The following is a 15,822-nucleotide window of genomic DNA, read 5'->3' as shown; positions in this document are numbered from 1 at the left end:
TACAGGTCTTAGCTGTTACTTAATTTGAAGCTTAGTGTACATACATACACAATGTGCCTTTTAGTCATCTGGTCTCATGATATGTAAGCAACCTGAACCCACCACTCTTTCTAGAATGGATGAAAATATCAATTTTTCCCTTCTCGAGCTGTCTTCTAGTTCCACTAATTTCTGTTTCATGTCTTCTTATGTGACCTTGTATTCTGTCAGCCTTTCTTTTATTTCCATTTCTGATTTCTACACTTTCATTTGGTCATATGACTGTCTAGTTGATATTTCTTCAGTGTCCCCTGTTTTCTTGCTGTTTGACCTGATATATTCTTCCAGTGTTCCACTGATTCTGAGTACTTCAGTGTGCATCTGATCTTGTTTTCTTCTAGAGAATTAAGAGCCATGTTTTCTGTAATGACTGCAGTCTGGTAAGCATCTTATATGTCAGGCACATTTCTCTCTCACTTTTTCTCTGCAGTGGCAGCTACTTTTTCTTCTCTTTCAGATAAATTTCTCTTAGTACCACCAGTTTCACTCCTTGAAGAAATTCAGGCAGAAAAAAGAAACATTTCTAGAGAGTAATAACAATTACCATTTCTTTTTTTCATTTTTCAGCACTGAGAGTTGTTAATCATGGAGTTGTCATACTGTACATCTGCTATTTTTTCTTTTTTTTATTGCATTTTATTGATAAGGGTCTGTAAAGCTTTAGTGTTTTTAAACCAAGACATTTGGAAATGAACAAGCTTAAACATACTGCACGACAAATATTTTTATTGTCAAAAAAGAATAAAAAAATGAAATGGAACACGTTTTTAGCAAATATTAAATTGCTAAATTTTTATTAAGGAAATCTTTTTTGTGGCAGCAAGCCTCTACCCGACTGATTTATCCTAACTCTAGCCTGAAGCATATCACAGACAAAGGAATTGTTGGTTTGACTGAAAAACAACCTATTTATTTTTCTATAAAGTGGTATGGCCTCTGGCTGCAGTAATTAATTACGGGGATATGAATTAGGCCAGGAAAGCCTGCAGTCTACATAAAGTGTACGAGTTTGCAAAGTTCATAGTTTTACATTCCTGTTTTAACCATGTATACCTTCCTAAATACTTGTTTTAATCTTCACTTAGCATATATATTTACAAATAAAATTTGGATGATTTTAGTGATTTTAATGGCATAGATTCACACAACTTTTCTTTAAATTGCTGTTTTAATTATTTTCATCACAAATTTTTTGGTATTTTTGTACATTGAGACTACCTGCATGTCTCATAAAGCCATTGTTAGTCTAGCTGTTTCATTTGTAAGTATAGAACATAAAGGGTTAAGGTACATAACTGAGGTAGCTTAGAATCAGAATCTATTACTTTTCAGAGAAGTAGATGTTTTATTTTATGATGTTGTGTAGCACATTTCACTAAGTAAACCTGAGAAGAGAAAATGGTGTGCCATTAGTTTTGTGATTTTCATGATACAGTGTTACCAGCTTTCACTCTTTTGAGTAACTGGACTTGGATGTCACTTGATGTAAAATGTTTAAGTGTTCTATAACTGATTTTGTATAGTTCAGTAGTTCAGTCCTTCAAAGAAGGTCCTAGTGGGGTAACAGTACAGTATAGAGTAGTGTGGTGTTACGAAGTAAAGATGAAGAAGTCCCGCCACTGTACTTATCTTCTCTAATTATATTAATACTCAGTGCTGTTGTCTAACAAAATGTCATCCATCTTTTTATCATGTTCATTTGTTCTAATGGAGGAAACAAAATGTATTATGAAAAAATACTTTTAAATCTATTCATATCATTTCTATCTAAACCATTCCCAGTAAGCAACACAGCTTTGTTGATTTTCATTTGCTAATTTATTTTCAAAATTAATTTACATTGTTAGAATTAAATTTAATTTGTGTATCCCATTTGGTAAAATGCCCCCTAAATATTTTAAGTTCATTCTTTACCTATGTTTACTGATACTAGAATAGAGATTCCTTTCAGAGAAGAAGAATAAATAAAATTTGTTTACATTAGGCCCCTATTATGTGGCGTAGACAGATGAGGCCCTATCTCTGTTACCCAGAAGTCCTAGCATTGATTACTGATTCAGGTTCTACAGGTGGGGGTAGGGTAATTGTGGGTGGGAAAAGACATTGCATTGGTCCATGTTTGAAGTTGTGTCTTTCCCAGTCATAACATATGGATGTGAGAGTTAGACAATAAGTAAATTTGTGCACTGGAAAATCAATGCTTTTGAAATGTCATGTTGGAGAAAACTTTGAGTAGTCCATGGACTACAAGAATATCAAATCTGTCAGCGCTTAAGGAAATAAGCCTAGACTGCTCACTGCAAGCTCTGATTCAGAAACTAAAACTCAAATACTTTGGCCACATAATGCAAAGTCAGGAGTTGCCAGAGAGGACACTGATGATGGGAAAGATCAAAGGCAAAAGAAAAAGGGGTAGCAGAGGCTATGATGGATAACCATCATAACTGAAGTGATGGATACAAATTTGCAAGAATCTCAAGAAGCATTTCTTCACAGGTCTGGCATGTTGAAGTCACTGACGTACCAAAAAGGCAGTCTCAACTAAAAAATGATTTCCTGTTAGTTGTTGGATAGTTGGGGTTTGGCACAAAAGTTCTACTCTATATACCAGCCTCTCTTTTGGTGACTCCCATAATATAACCAGTTTTGTTTTTTTGAGGTACGTCATAAAACATACTAGCAGATTTTTAATTGTATAGCATGTGTCTTATTTTTTTTTTCTTTGCTGGATTATTTGCTCTGTTTGTATTTAATTTGCATTTGGAGGTGGGACATAAAGTGCCCTACAGCTGAGTAAAATGTTCCTTCACTTAAATATGAATGTGCATGTGATGTCCCTGCTCTGGGCCAGTAATCAAGGAGCCTGAGTCTTCACCACTGACACCAGTGAGGGATGTTCAATTGGAGCAAAAATAGATACACACAATATTTCCAGATGGAGCTCTCTGCACCAAGCACAATTTCCCTTAAGAGCACATTGGGAACACAATCAGTCCGGGGGCTGGGTTTCCCCCTCCCTCTCTCTCTCTCTCTCTCTCTCTCCAGACCCCTGATAAGACTCCCCACTGACACAGCTGTAGTCGAGTCCCCAGCAGAGTGTTCCAAGCCAAGTCCTTCACCACCCTGTCTGTGAAACCAATGGCTCTGTGCCCCTACTCCAAGTAGGTGACATACACATTCTTTGAGATTTGATTTTCATACACACACACACACACACACACACACACACACACACACACACACACACACACACACACACACACACACATATATACACACAGAGTATTTGACTGTTAGGGGAACTCATGATTTATGTTGAAATGGCAAGGGTTTAATTTGCATTTGGTGATTTATTGAACATTCCATTCATTTACAAAAGAGAGCTAAAAGGATGTTTTACACAAGAGTCATCATCAGAATGTGTCATTCACAGTGCTTCTTTAGACATTTATGCAAAGACACGTAAATGAAGGCATGTAGAGAGGGTGGGCAGTAGTGCTAAGAAACAAAGTGGGTATACTAAAAGTGAGAGAGTGAAGCACTAGCATTTTCCCTTCCCTGTGTAGATAGTCAGAAGGTTGTACCTGAAGTCCTTTAAATTATCCCAATTTTCGGCTTCTGCAGGGAGCAATGTCTTAAATTGTGGGTCCATGGGGAGCACTTGTGTGGCCCCATGTCATAAAGTTAGTTTCAGGTTTCTTATAGATACGCAATGGTGCTCCTTTAATAGTGAGTGATGCATAAGCCTATCAGTTTTGATGTGCTGGATCTGAAGTATTTTATTTTATTTTATTTATTTATTTATATTTCTTTATTTTTGTTTTTGTGGAGGTGGTATTGACTGTCCTTTGGTAAGCACTTCCTTGTCCTCTGGGTATCAACCCTTCTCCCACATCTACAGTGCAAGAGGACATAAGCATTGTCAAGGCTCTGGATATGATGACTCAATTCACAGCTCATATCTAACCTGACCATGACATAGAATCTTTAGTAACATTCAGACTACCAAAGTTACACTTAGATATATGAAGAAAAATAAAAATAAAGACCACAGCAAAAAACAGTAAAAAAAAGTACGTTTTTAAAACAAGCAGCATAATTCAAAACATTTTGCAAGCCCACTTCCACTGCCAAGTTTGAAAGTCATTAGGTTTAAATAGTTGTATTCAAATGAACCTGCATTTCAAAAACGGTGTATTTTAAAACTGTGGAATTGAATATAATATTATAACAATTAAAGTCACAAAGAAAGCATTTTGGATCCTACTGCACTAACCCCTTGCTTCTGTATACTAATACCGTGGTAGCAGTACCATGGAAAAATCTGCAACTCCAAGAACTGTTCTTCTGTGTTATTTAAAGATAGCAAAGATCCCTAGCCAATGGGTCAGATTACATGGACAGGAATAGAATTTTAAACAAATCACCCATTGCATTTATATTATTTGAATTCATTTGAAAATAAATATTCAAAAATGTTAAATTTCAAATAAAGGACTTTTAATTATTTGTTTAATGTAATATAATGTTATCCCTCATCTGTCCCTGATTTTCCAGAACTTCCCTGATTTGGCATATTTTTGTCTTGTTTTTGTCCTGTCCCTTAACACACTTTTGAATATCTGTTAATTGTCTGAGGATTACAGTGAGTAGGTAATTTGAGATGTTGGAAGTTTCATGTTTCTTACTGTTGAGGAAATTTATGTTGATGCAAGACACATTGCTCTGTTTATTTTTAAGTGAATTACAGTAATATTTAATAGTGGGCCCTGATTTTGGGCCTTTGTCCCCCATTGTTTTTGACAAAAGCTGTACATTAATATAGTGTATAAAATGTATAATCTAAGATACAGGAAATGAACACTTGAGAAACAAATAAATATCCAGAACTTTCAGAATTTTAACTAAGGTCATATCACATAAAACTTCCTCTAAATCTTTACTGTGAAATCTCTATAAAATAAAATTACAAATTAAGATAAAAAATGCCAGAGGCATATTGGAATTATGTAAAAAAGATTAATATGGGGATTTGAGTCATTTTCCATCTGGAAGTTATTTACCTAGAAATTTCTACATAGAGCCATTTTATAGTCTTTATATTAAATTAGTAAAATTACAAAGTCAAAGGATGTCTTCCTGTTTGAGATATAGTGAAAAGGTAAGGGAAGAGTGGAAACATATTTTTATAAATGTAAAGTAATATAAGATAAGAAAACAAATGCTAAGAAGTAGAAATAGCCATGTTTGTCTCCATTTTCTGAGTTTGTTGATTTACTTAATTAATTGATTTAATTAAAATAGTATAAGATAAAGAAAGCAATATAATGTGTATGAATTTCAAATTCTAAATAAACTGTGCTTTGCTTTTAAGGAAATACAGTAAGGATACATCTTAAATTAAAAGAATGTATAATTCCTGAAAAGTAAATACATATAAGTATTTATGAAATCAATATAAAATATTTACAAAAAATGTGACACTTATATAAGGAATGTATACAGCTATTTTAGATAGAAGTATGTACAGAGGTAATCAGTGAGCATGGAGGGAGGGGCAGTGGAAAGGGTAGATCATAAACAAAAATCCCCCTGGATGGAAGCACAGGTGAGCCAAGTGTCCCCAGGACATCCTTAGGCTCCATGACTGGCACCAACAAAAATATGGAGAAAGTCCAAGGTGTTGGGGAGTAGATAGTAGACCCAGCATGGACATTGGGTACTAGCAACCAGGCCACTAACAATGAGGTCCAAGGGGATCCAAAAAAAAAGAGAAATATAGAGGAGTAACATTATTAGGCAAGGCTATGACATTGAATTGAGTTTTAATAAATGAAATCTTCTGCTTGTAAAGTAATAATTTGAAGTGGTAAAGCATGAATAATTAAAAATGTTATGAACTTCCTAGGTCTTGAAGGGGTCTGTATCAATTTATAAGAAGAAAAGGTATTACAGGAAAGATCAGTAAAATAAACTGTACAGACATATTCATTGAACTGCACCTGGGCTATGCCCTCCACCCCAGTAGAAAGCAAGTCAGTATCAACTGGCAGAATAGAACTGATAGAAGCAGAGGAGGGAGATGCTCTAACTGTGCTGATCATACCTGGGATAAACCACCAGATAAAAAGTTACAGGAACATGACAGTAGCCAACAAAATGGTGCGGTATAGCCTCATGAGGAAAGATACCAGTCCAGAAACTGAAAAGTAATGTCTTTCTTATGCCAGGCCCTGTATGCAGCTCTGCAGGCCATATCCAAAGAGAAGGATGTCAGGCTGATGAAATAGGAGGAAAGCCATCAGAAAAGTAAGTGAAACAGAAGGGGAAAAGATATGACCAGAGACTGGAAAAGTAAATGTTTTCCTCACTAGGGATCAAAACCGACTTGGGGGCACTGATGGGGGTACATAAGATCATGCCATGTAATGTGAAGGGATTGTCCTGAGCAAAAAAGGACAGAGCAGTTTTGAGAGTGCACAGGAAAAATTATAGTGGTCAACCACTTCCTGTATCTCAAAATGTATTTCATAGAGTAGGTTGCAGACTCGTGGAATAGATTCCCAAGATGGAAGTTGCCAGGGAACCCACAGAGGCATTGAAGGGACCATGTGACCAGTCAACAAGAGGTAAGAGGGTGAAAAGTACAGAAGGGAAGTAGAATGTTGAATGCAACCAGAAAGCAGATTTGATAGTGTTATTGTTTGCTTCTACCACTAAGCAACTGTACTGTCTCTTCTAGTTTGCCTAAAAATATCATTGTGTACCTTAAAGGAGAACCGTATCCAAAAACTGGAAAATCATATGTTTTTCAGCAAATCTTGAACTTTTCTACATTGCTGATGCCTCTGTATCAAAGTAAATGGTTACTGTTATTTTCTAATTTGTTATACCCCAAAGTAATCTGAAGGAGGCTGCCGTGGCTAGCATTATTTTGTTTTACAGTCAATGGCTTTACCTTCCTTATGTCATGTTAGTGGGACAGAAATAAATCCTTAAGACGAGGGGGTTCATTTACTGTAGTTTTCTGTCTCGTCAGTTGACAACATTGCTGTGACTGCTTACTTTTCACTGTCAGCATCAGTCTGTATTTTTACTGTGTTTCCTTTGATCTTCATTGGTGACCATCTCTGTTGCAGCATTTTAAGGAATGTTTGAATGACAGGCTTGAAAATCTAGCTGAGTTAATTGTTCTTTTCAAAGTAACAACTATAGTTCAGTGCTGTGATTAATAGGAGTTACTTGGGCAGAGATGGTTTGTGTAAAATATTTTACACAATAATATTTTACATAATAATAGTAATATTTTAATTGTTTTAAATATTGTAGCGAGAATTAAACCCTTTGATGTTAATCTTCTTTCCCCATCTCCAGAAGAAACATGCACTTTTGCAGAAATTATAGTGTATAAAAAATGCAAAATCTTATACTGATAGAAAGTAAGAAGTTAGATTAACATAGTTGCTTTCTTTCTTTGTGGCACTGAGTTTTATTAAAGGGAAAGACATTTGCATCTGAAAACTAAGCTTGAAAGCCCTGACTTTGTTCAGACTCCAGGTTATGCTATTTATCTCAGGTGTGATGCTGGCAATCTGTAACTGATGAGGCACATTTAAATGTCGTTGTTTAAGAGGTGTTTTATTAATGGGTCTGTGTTTGGGAGAAGTGATCCAGATTACTGTGCCACTCTTAGTAGCTGTTGTGATGTAACAGATGAGACAAATGCAGGAAAGAAAGCAAACATAATTATTAAATTATGTTTTTCTGTATGTGAAGTGTTTAGTGTTGGATTACAGAGAAGAAAAAACACTTTTTGGAAAGAAAAACTTGACTTTTGGGCAGAGTTCTCCTTTAAATGTAAAATTGTATTTCTTTCTTTCTTTCCTAGGAAATTCGCTATAAAATGGAAATGCATGCTGATTATGTTCCCAAGTCGATGGATGCCAAAATTTGGTCTACGAAAGCAAAGCAGACAGATGAAAGCACCTTTGTAGTAAATCCAGGAGAACGGGTATGTTCCAAAAGCACTATATATGGATGATATTAGAACAGTGGAAAATATGGTGTATTGCTAAGGTACATTTGCTCACATTTTTAGAAATAAAATGATGTCTGTATTTCTAGAATAGGAGTTGTCCTCTGGCAGACCAGTTGTAGGAATAACTTACTAGCTTGTAAGTGACTTTGGATATGATTCATTATGGTTTGAGCCAGCATATCAGTACCCAGTGACTCTGTCAGACAGTTAGGAAATGGGTCTCAGAAAGTACTCGGGTAGTAACTGCAGGCTGTTGGTCAGTGCATCATTTGTAAACTCAAGTAAGTGCTCCAAAGAAAGTTTAATAAAACATTTATAATAGTCCCAGAGCTTCTGCTGCAATGACTGTTAAAACATGGGGGCTGTCTGTAGCTGAGCTTGTTCCATCCTACTTGCATTGCAACGCTACACTAATCTGAATAACTGTCCTCAGGTCCTTTCTTAAATGAGCTCATGGAACTTGTACTAAAATGCCATGAGACCAAATTCCCCTGCTCAGGGGAATAGCAATGCTTGGTGACTCTAGCAGTTTGATATAAGACTGAAGAATGGTGAAAGGTCATGGACTAGCTTGGGGGTAACTACACACAACTGAATGGATATATAAACTGATTGTAACCTTAACTTCAAGAAACACTGGGCAAAAGAGAGGCATGTTTGTAGTCAGATAGATAAACAAGAATTATGTACTCCCAATGCTTAAAACATATTGTGATTCACATTGTTGCATTCTTTGTTAGATTCCTTATCATTTATATGTTTTATATGTACTTGATGGTCTACATTAAAACATGTGAAATGAGTTGATGTCATTGTAGTCTGAGTTAATACCTGCAAATCCTGAAAAGAAATGATGCCTTGGCTGACACTTGACCCTAGACTGTCTAGAATTCCTGTCTGATTATGCTTATTAGCTGTGTCTCTAAGGATGTAGAAACTTAATGTCTGCATCTTGCACTTTTTCTAACACTCATTTTAAGATACATACAGCCATTTGTTATTAAAATTACAGCAATGTTTTTACAGTTATGATACATATTCGCTGACAAGACATTTCTTTTTGTTATTAATATTTATTTCATAAGTGTGACTAATATTGTATGCACAGTCTAATCACTGTTTATCTGGAAACAAAGAATTAGAGGAATTACAGATAAAAATTAAGGCTTTTTCCCTTAGACTGATTTTCAGCAATTTGTACACCTACAAACTATGCTTAAAGTGGCCTGCAAGGGCAACTAGCCTAGAATTTACCTGCACACCAATGAGGTTTGGGGATTGGCGTAATGGTTAAAGTGTTCACCTCAAAGACACAAAATATAGGGTTTGATTCACACTCTTGGGGAAGTTGGCTAAGTTCAAAATGGCCCACAAGGGCAGCTAGTGCATTATCTGCTTATGAACCTATGAACTAAAATGGGCCTAATCCTTGTAATGTATTTGAATTTCAAGCTAGTGAAGGTGAGACTTACCATTTCATTTACTTTTTAATACTTCTTCCATTCCTCAGTCCATCCATCCATCCATTTTCTGATAAACTGCTTTATCTTTTATTGTTTTGAAAGGGTGCCAGTGCCTATCCCATCATCCAGTGGCCGTACAGCTTTAAAGCTCATTCTAAATCAGGTGCTGATCTATCACAGAAAACACTGTCACGGGGATTCAAAAAGGCTTTGTCCAATGAGGAAGCATTAGGTCAAACAGTTTTGTCCATTGTGCTAAGCCTTTCTCTTTTAAAGACTGCCCTACCACTGTGGTTTCCCGTCAGAGGTCTTGGCAGGGAGGTTGGTCTTGTGTGCAGAGCTGCATAATATTCCGGAGGAGTAGCTAACTAAACATTTGCTCTTCCCCAGAAATGTCCAAAGCTCCTGATTTGCTCAGACGACCAATTCATTTGAGCAAGTAAGATTTTATTCTTGGAGGTAAAAATGACCACTGTAAAACATGGTGGTCACCCATATACTCCTATGAGAGTACTCATGATGTAGATAAGTTCAGTGAAGACATGAGGATAGGGCATGCATTATTGTCATACCTCTCAACTATCTGGATTTTTGCAGTGTCCCGATTTTTGCCTCATATTTTTGATCTGTTTCTCATAAAATAAGAGGTTTTCTGCGGAATCACTGAGAATGGAAGTCACTAAATAATGACTTACATTTGAGTTTCACACTTCATAGCCTTCATAAAATGGATCATAGCACAAGTGTAAATATTCTAGCAAGTTTCTAAACTTATAAGAGCAATGTTTAAAATCTGTCCCTATTTTTGGCCTTTACTCCCCCCCCCCCACCACCACCACCAAGTCATTATTTCAGTGTGTGTGTGTGTGTGTGTGTGTTCCTGTGTGAGTATGTGTTTGCCTGGATTGTAGGCAGGGAATTGAGAGTCTGCAGGTGTGTGTGTGTGTGTGTGGGGGGGGGGGGGGAATTGGTGAATGTTTCTGTTTGTGTGATCAGTTGGGAGGGGCTTGGTTGCTGATGGATGGGTATGTGTATGTGTGAGTAAGCCTAGGGGGCTGTTGGGCTGCCTGGGGGAATTAGTGTGGTTAGGTCTGACAGCTCTGATGTTTGATTCAAAGATATATTGTTAAGCAAATGTTGAGGTCTCTCTCATTGCAGTTGTCTCTGAATCACATTTTCTCACCACTGTGCTAGCTGACCAACCTGCATTGGGTAATTAAAGTCAGCGATGAGCCTTTTTCTAAATCTTAGGTAGTGTCATTCACTCATCCACACTATATGCACACTTGCAGGCAATTTAGAAGGCCACCTGTCTACCTAATCCTTGCCTTTGCAAGGTGGAAGGGAAAAAAGTATACAGAGAAAGCCATATAATGGGAGGACATGCAAAGCCTGCAAAGGAAGCACCCCAGCTGATAACTGAGATTATTTAATGGTGTAAGTATGTCTTCTCTGGCTAAGCTGTTGCTAAGCATTTAATGCAGTTCCTGTCTCTTTTTGATTTTTAGGGAGAGTTTAAGGCAAGAGTGAAAGCCAAAGAAGAGGCATCACCGGGGAAACATGTATGTGAGCTTCCTGCTTCTGATCAACAGGGTCGTATACTGATCAAACCAAGCACCTTCCCTAATGGTCTTGAGATTGATGCTTCAATCATCTGTCGTGCATGCCCATGTGAAGAGGTTTGTTTGTGTTTTTCCTACAATGTTTTAACTTTTTAGTGGGTCATCATTTAAAGCCATTTGCATTGCACCAGTGAAAAGCTAAAATGTACTTTGTAGTGTTGGGATGTCATTTTTTAGCAGACTGCAGACATTTAACAATGTAGTAGAAAGAATGCATTCCTTTCCACCTCCCTTAGTATTCATCATAGTCATCATTGCAGTACCGATCCCTGGGACTTCCTGCCTTGCAGAAGCCCACAACCATCCCAATTCCCAGAGTCTTTGCATCATCCCTAGCTGATGAACGTCTGAGCACCAACGTCTGAACATCAGGATATAGGATGGATGTCCATTAACGCCATCTTCAGTGCTTTCTAACCATGCAGTCCTATGCATTACTCTGTGTTGTTAACATTCACAGTTGGTCAGTTGGTTAATTTTCCAGAGTTATTGCCAACCTACATTCAGGTAAGTACCCTGTTGGGGAAGATGTTCATCGTGTTACCCTGCTGCAGTCATCACACTTGGGTTATCCTGCCGTCAGGCGGTCCCACAGTTGGCCCGAATTCCAAAGTCTTGGTCCGGCGTCAGTTGCTGTTGCATTTTCCCTGACGTCAGTGCGCCAGGGGTATATAAGAGGCATCTGATGCCATTTTCTTCAGTCTTTCTTGCCACGTGGTGCCCGAAGCAGAAGCAGTTGGCAAGTGCCGGTTGGCCGACACCTGAGATTTTTGAATCGAGTTTCAGTCCGAAGTCTTCAAAGCTAAGTACCCCATTGGGGAACCTTTTCTTGCCTCAGTCCGATGTCAGAAAAAGTTAACAATTGCATTTCTTGTAGGAAGCAAATACCTCATAAGGACTTTCATTCTTATTGTATACCTTGCCTAGGCCCAGACCACGACGTCACTGGTTGTCGGTTTTGTGCTACGTTCAATAAGCGAACTATAAAGTGACGCTTTGATTTTGCACAACACTACTTCGGTAGGAAATTTAATTACACTATGCCGTCGGAGCAACCGACTACCGGTGTGAATAAAAAACGCAAAGATAAAGACAGGCAGCCTAGATCCAAACCAGACTCTGAGGCCTCGGCTGGGCCGGTCGCCGGTCCTCCGGTTTTCAGTGAGGCGCCTACGCAGCCCCTGGCTACTGCAGAATCGGAACCCCAGACCGCTTCGGATTCTCTAGCAGAGAGTTCTAGGCTGATGCAGCCATTTTCTTTAGGCCCAACCGACAACATTGCAGAAGGAGAAGCTGGTGCTGTAGAAACACCTTCGGTTTCAGAAGGTGTCTTCAGACCGACTACTCTCACCATAAAATCTTGTGCTAAGCTTAAGACTCCTCTAAAACCAAAAAAGACTGCACTTCAGTCTCCAGTTCAAGGCCCCATGCCTAAGAAACAGATGCTTAAAATGGCTGAAGATTTGATTTCTTTAATCAGGGGTTCCCAACCCCCCCCCCGACAAAAGGCCTAGACAAGAGGAGGATTATGCCTCCTCTGATCAAGTGTCTATTTCCTCAGAGGAACATGATTACTCCTTTCCCCCTTATGAAGATTCTGATGCTGAAGACTCCATTCCCTCAGCTTCTCCCCCTGAAGACTATTCCTTTGGGGAAGCCTTACATACCATGAGGGAACATTTCCACTGGGAAGGTCAGGACTACTCCAACTCAAAGAAAAGGCTCTGAGAGTTTCTTTTACTCCCCCAGCACAGACCACTTGCTATCCCCCCAGTTTTAGACATTGTGGATGATGTTTATTTAGAATCTAGTCTAAATCCAGTTTCTCTGCCTCCTGCTCCAGCCAAACCAGATAGATACTATAGAGTGCCTGACTCACACAAATTCCTTTACAAAAGCCCTGTTGCTGATCCAGAGACTATCTTCCAGGCTCCCAAAAGGGCTAAGGCTTCTATGGCCAAAAATCCTGTACCCTCTGAAAGGGACTCCAGAGCACTAGATAGGTGGGGAAAGAAGGTTTACACCTCAGCTACTCTGGCTATGAGAGCACTAAATTGTCAATTTCACATGCTTAAATACCAGCAATTCCTAATGTCTCAAATAAAACAGAAGATGAACACGCTCCCTCAACAGTCTGAATTCAAGGAAATACAGGATATGTTGCATGCAGCTGAACAGGTGGGCAAACATACTTTACAATGTGGATTTGATTCCTTGGAAGCTTCCTGTAGAGTAGCTGTTACTGGGTCTGTTATACGTAGGCGCATGCTTGGTTAAAGGAACAAACTCTGCCTGATCATGTTAAAGCAAAGTTACTAGATGCACCCTTACAGCAGGATGTCTTATTTGGGATTAAAGCAGAAGAGGTTTTAAAGAAAATGGAGGATAAGGCAAAATCTATGCAGACGGTCAAAGTTTTTCTTACAGGTACAACCCCCACGCTTCAGCAGAAATTGGCCAACAAAAAATTGGTCCTTTCCAGCTTCTGACAGACCACAGAGGGGTAAATACAGGCGCCCAAGGGGCAGAGGACAAGCACAGATCCCTTACAAACCTCGCCAATGGGGCACTGCAACACAGAAGGGAGGAGAAGGCAGGTTCCAAACTACTAGAAGGCAAACACGACTTAGACCTCAAACTGCCAAGCAAAACTCTCTTGGCAGCTCCCTTGGGAGGAAAATTAGCACTTTTTGCAGACAACTGGCGCATCTTCACAAAGGACAAATGGGTCCTAGACATTATCTCACAAGGATACAGATTCCATTTTCACACCTTGCCAAGGATAAAAGGCATGCCAAACCTGCCACAAAATCAATGGGCAGAGGCACAAAAACAAATTACAGCTCTCAAGGACATGAGAGCCATTCAACTGGTACCTACACAGGAGCAAGGCCAAGGATTTTACTCAAGGCTCTTTCTAGTCCCCAGAAAGGACAATGCTTAGAGACCCATTCTGGACCTTTCAGTTCTAAACACCTTCTTGCAAGTACCCAAATTCAAGATGCTAACACTACAGCAGCTTCTTCCCATGTTGGGCAAAAAAGCTTGGCTAGTAACGTTGGACCTCAAGGAGGCATACCTGCATGTCCCTATCAGACAAAATTGCAGAAGATACCTCCGCTTCATTGCAGGTTCAACCCATTACCAATTCTCTGCACTGCCCTTTGGCTTATCTACTGCGCCCAGGGTCTTCACAAAATGCCTGGCACCAGTAATTGCATACTGCAGACAAAGAGGAATTCAAATATACCCATACTTGGGCGACTGCCTCATCCAAGCAGAAAGCAAGGACACTCTCTTACATCATCTGGCTTTTGTAAAATGCCTTCTAAGTTGCCTAGGGTACACAGTAAATGAAAAGAAATCAAAACTAGTGCCCTCACAAAATATGACATTCCTGGGTGCCAGCTTGAATACAACGGCCCAGATGGCTTACCTGATGCCAGACAAACAACTACAACTAACTCAATACTTCAAAACAATGGCAACAAAGACCCAACTCCCTGCAAGAAAAATTCTGCAGGCCTTGGGCTTCATGGCATCTTGCATACTACTAATACCATTTGGAAAACTGCATATGAGGAAATTACAATGGTACATAAAAAGCGTATGTACTCAACACAGCCACAGCTTGGAAACAATGATACCTCTCATTCCCTGCCTTCAACAGGAGTTTCTATGGTGCTCACAGGCATGTCACCTCAACAAGGGTCAGCCTTTCACCTTACCCCCAGCCAGGCAAACTATGACAACAGATGCATTGGACTATGCCTGGGGGGCACACATGGCAGGACGGTGCGTTCAAGGCATATGGACTGCAGATCAAAGAAATCTGCACATCAGTCAAAAAGAAATGCTAGCTGTACAGAATGCCCTGACAGCCTTCACGGACCTCTTACATCCAGGACAGCTTATAATAAGGACAGACAACACCACAGTAATGTGGTACATAAACAAACAAGGGGGTACACACTCCTACCCTCTATGCAGGCAAGCAATGACCTTGTGGAACACAGCACTGGCTTACCAAGTTCAATTACAAGCTCAATTCCTGCCAGGAAAAAAGAACACATTGGCAGACGACCTAAGCAGAAACATCATGGACCCCCACGAGTGGAAACTGGATCCACAAGTATTTGCAATGATAACTCAAAAATGGGGACACCCAGACATAGACCTGTTTGCCAGCCCCCAAAACTATCAGCTAACAAAATTTTGCACAAGGACATTTCACCATCAAGCTTGGAAAGTGGACGCACTCTCATTCAGTTGGAAAATGCTGTCAGTATATACCTTCCCTCCATTGCCCCTTCTCACAAAGGTGCTGCTGAAAGTCAGGATGGAGAGACCCCGAATGGTACTCATTGCTCCAGACTGGCCACACCAGCACTGGTACCCACTATTAAGGAATATGGCTCAGGGCCCACCATGGATTTTACCACAAATTTCTCATCTGCTCACACAGCAAGACAGTCAGATTCTACACAGCCAGCTCAAAACCTTAAATTTGGCTGCATGGCAAATTTCCTAAGCAACCAGCCAGCTCCTTTTTCACAAGCTGTTATGAATGTTATTCTGGAGGCCAGGAGGCCCAGCACCAGGAAAGCCTACTCAGACAAATGGAAAAGGTTTTGCACCTGGAACCAAGCTAAAGGCCAAA

At 39.4% G+C, this 15,822-nt stretch overlaps 1 protein-coding gene across 4 annotated transcripts in view; it reads left to right on the top strand.

Moving 5' to 3' along the window:
• The window catches only part of ITGB4 (integrin subunit beta 4), a 1,147,860-nt gene that overhangs the window by 568,661 nt on the left and 563,377 nt on the right, over positions 1-15,822 (top strand). For all 4 annotated transcript variants that reach the window (XM_044084971.1, XM_044084972.1, XM_044084974.1 and 1 more), the window contains exons 10-11: positions 7,928-8,050; positions 11,049-11,219. In XM_044084971.1, coding sequence (XP_043940906.1) covers positions 7,928-8,050; positions 11,049-11,219 — 294 coding nt within the window. The remainder of the gene's footprint in view (positions 1-7,927; positions 8,051-11,048; positions 11,220-15,822) is intronic.

Source organism: Protopterus annectens, chromosome 10.part0 (genome assembly GCF_019279795.1).
Source record: "Protopterus annectens isolate FY-2018-M chromosome 10.part0, PAN1.0, whole genome shotgun sequence".
Taxonomy (NCBI): Eukaryota; Metazoa; Chordata; order Ceratodontiformes; family Protopteridae; genus Protopterus; species Protopterus annectens.
This window is presented reverse-complemented; position numbering and strand designations above follow the sequence as displayed.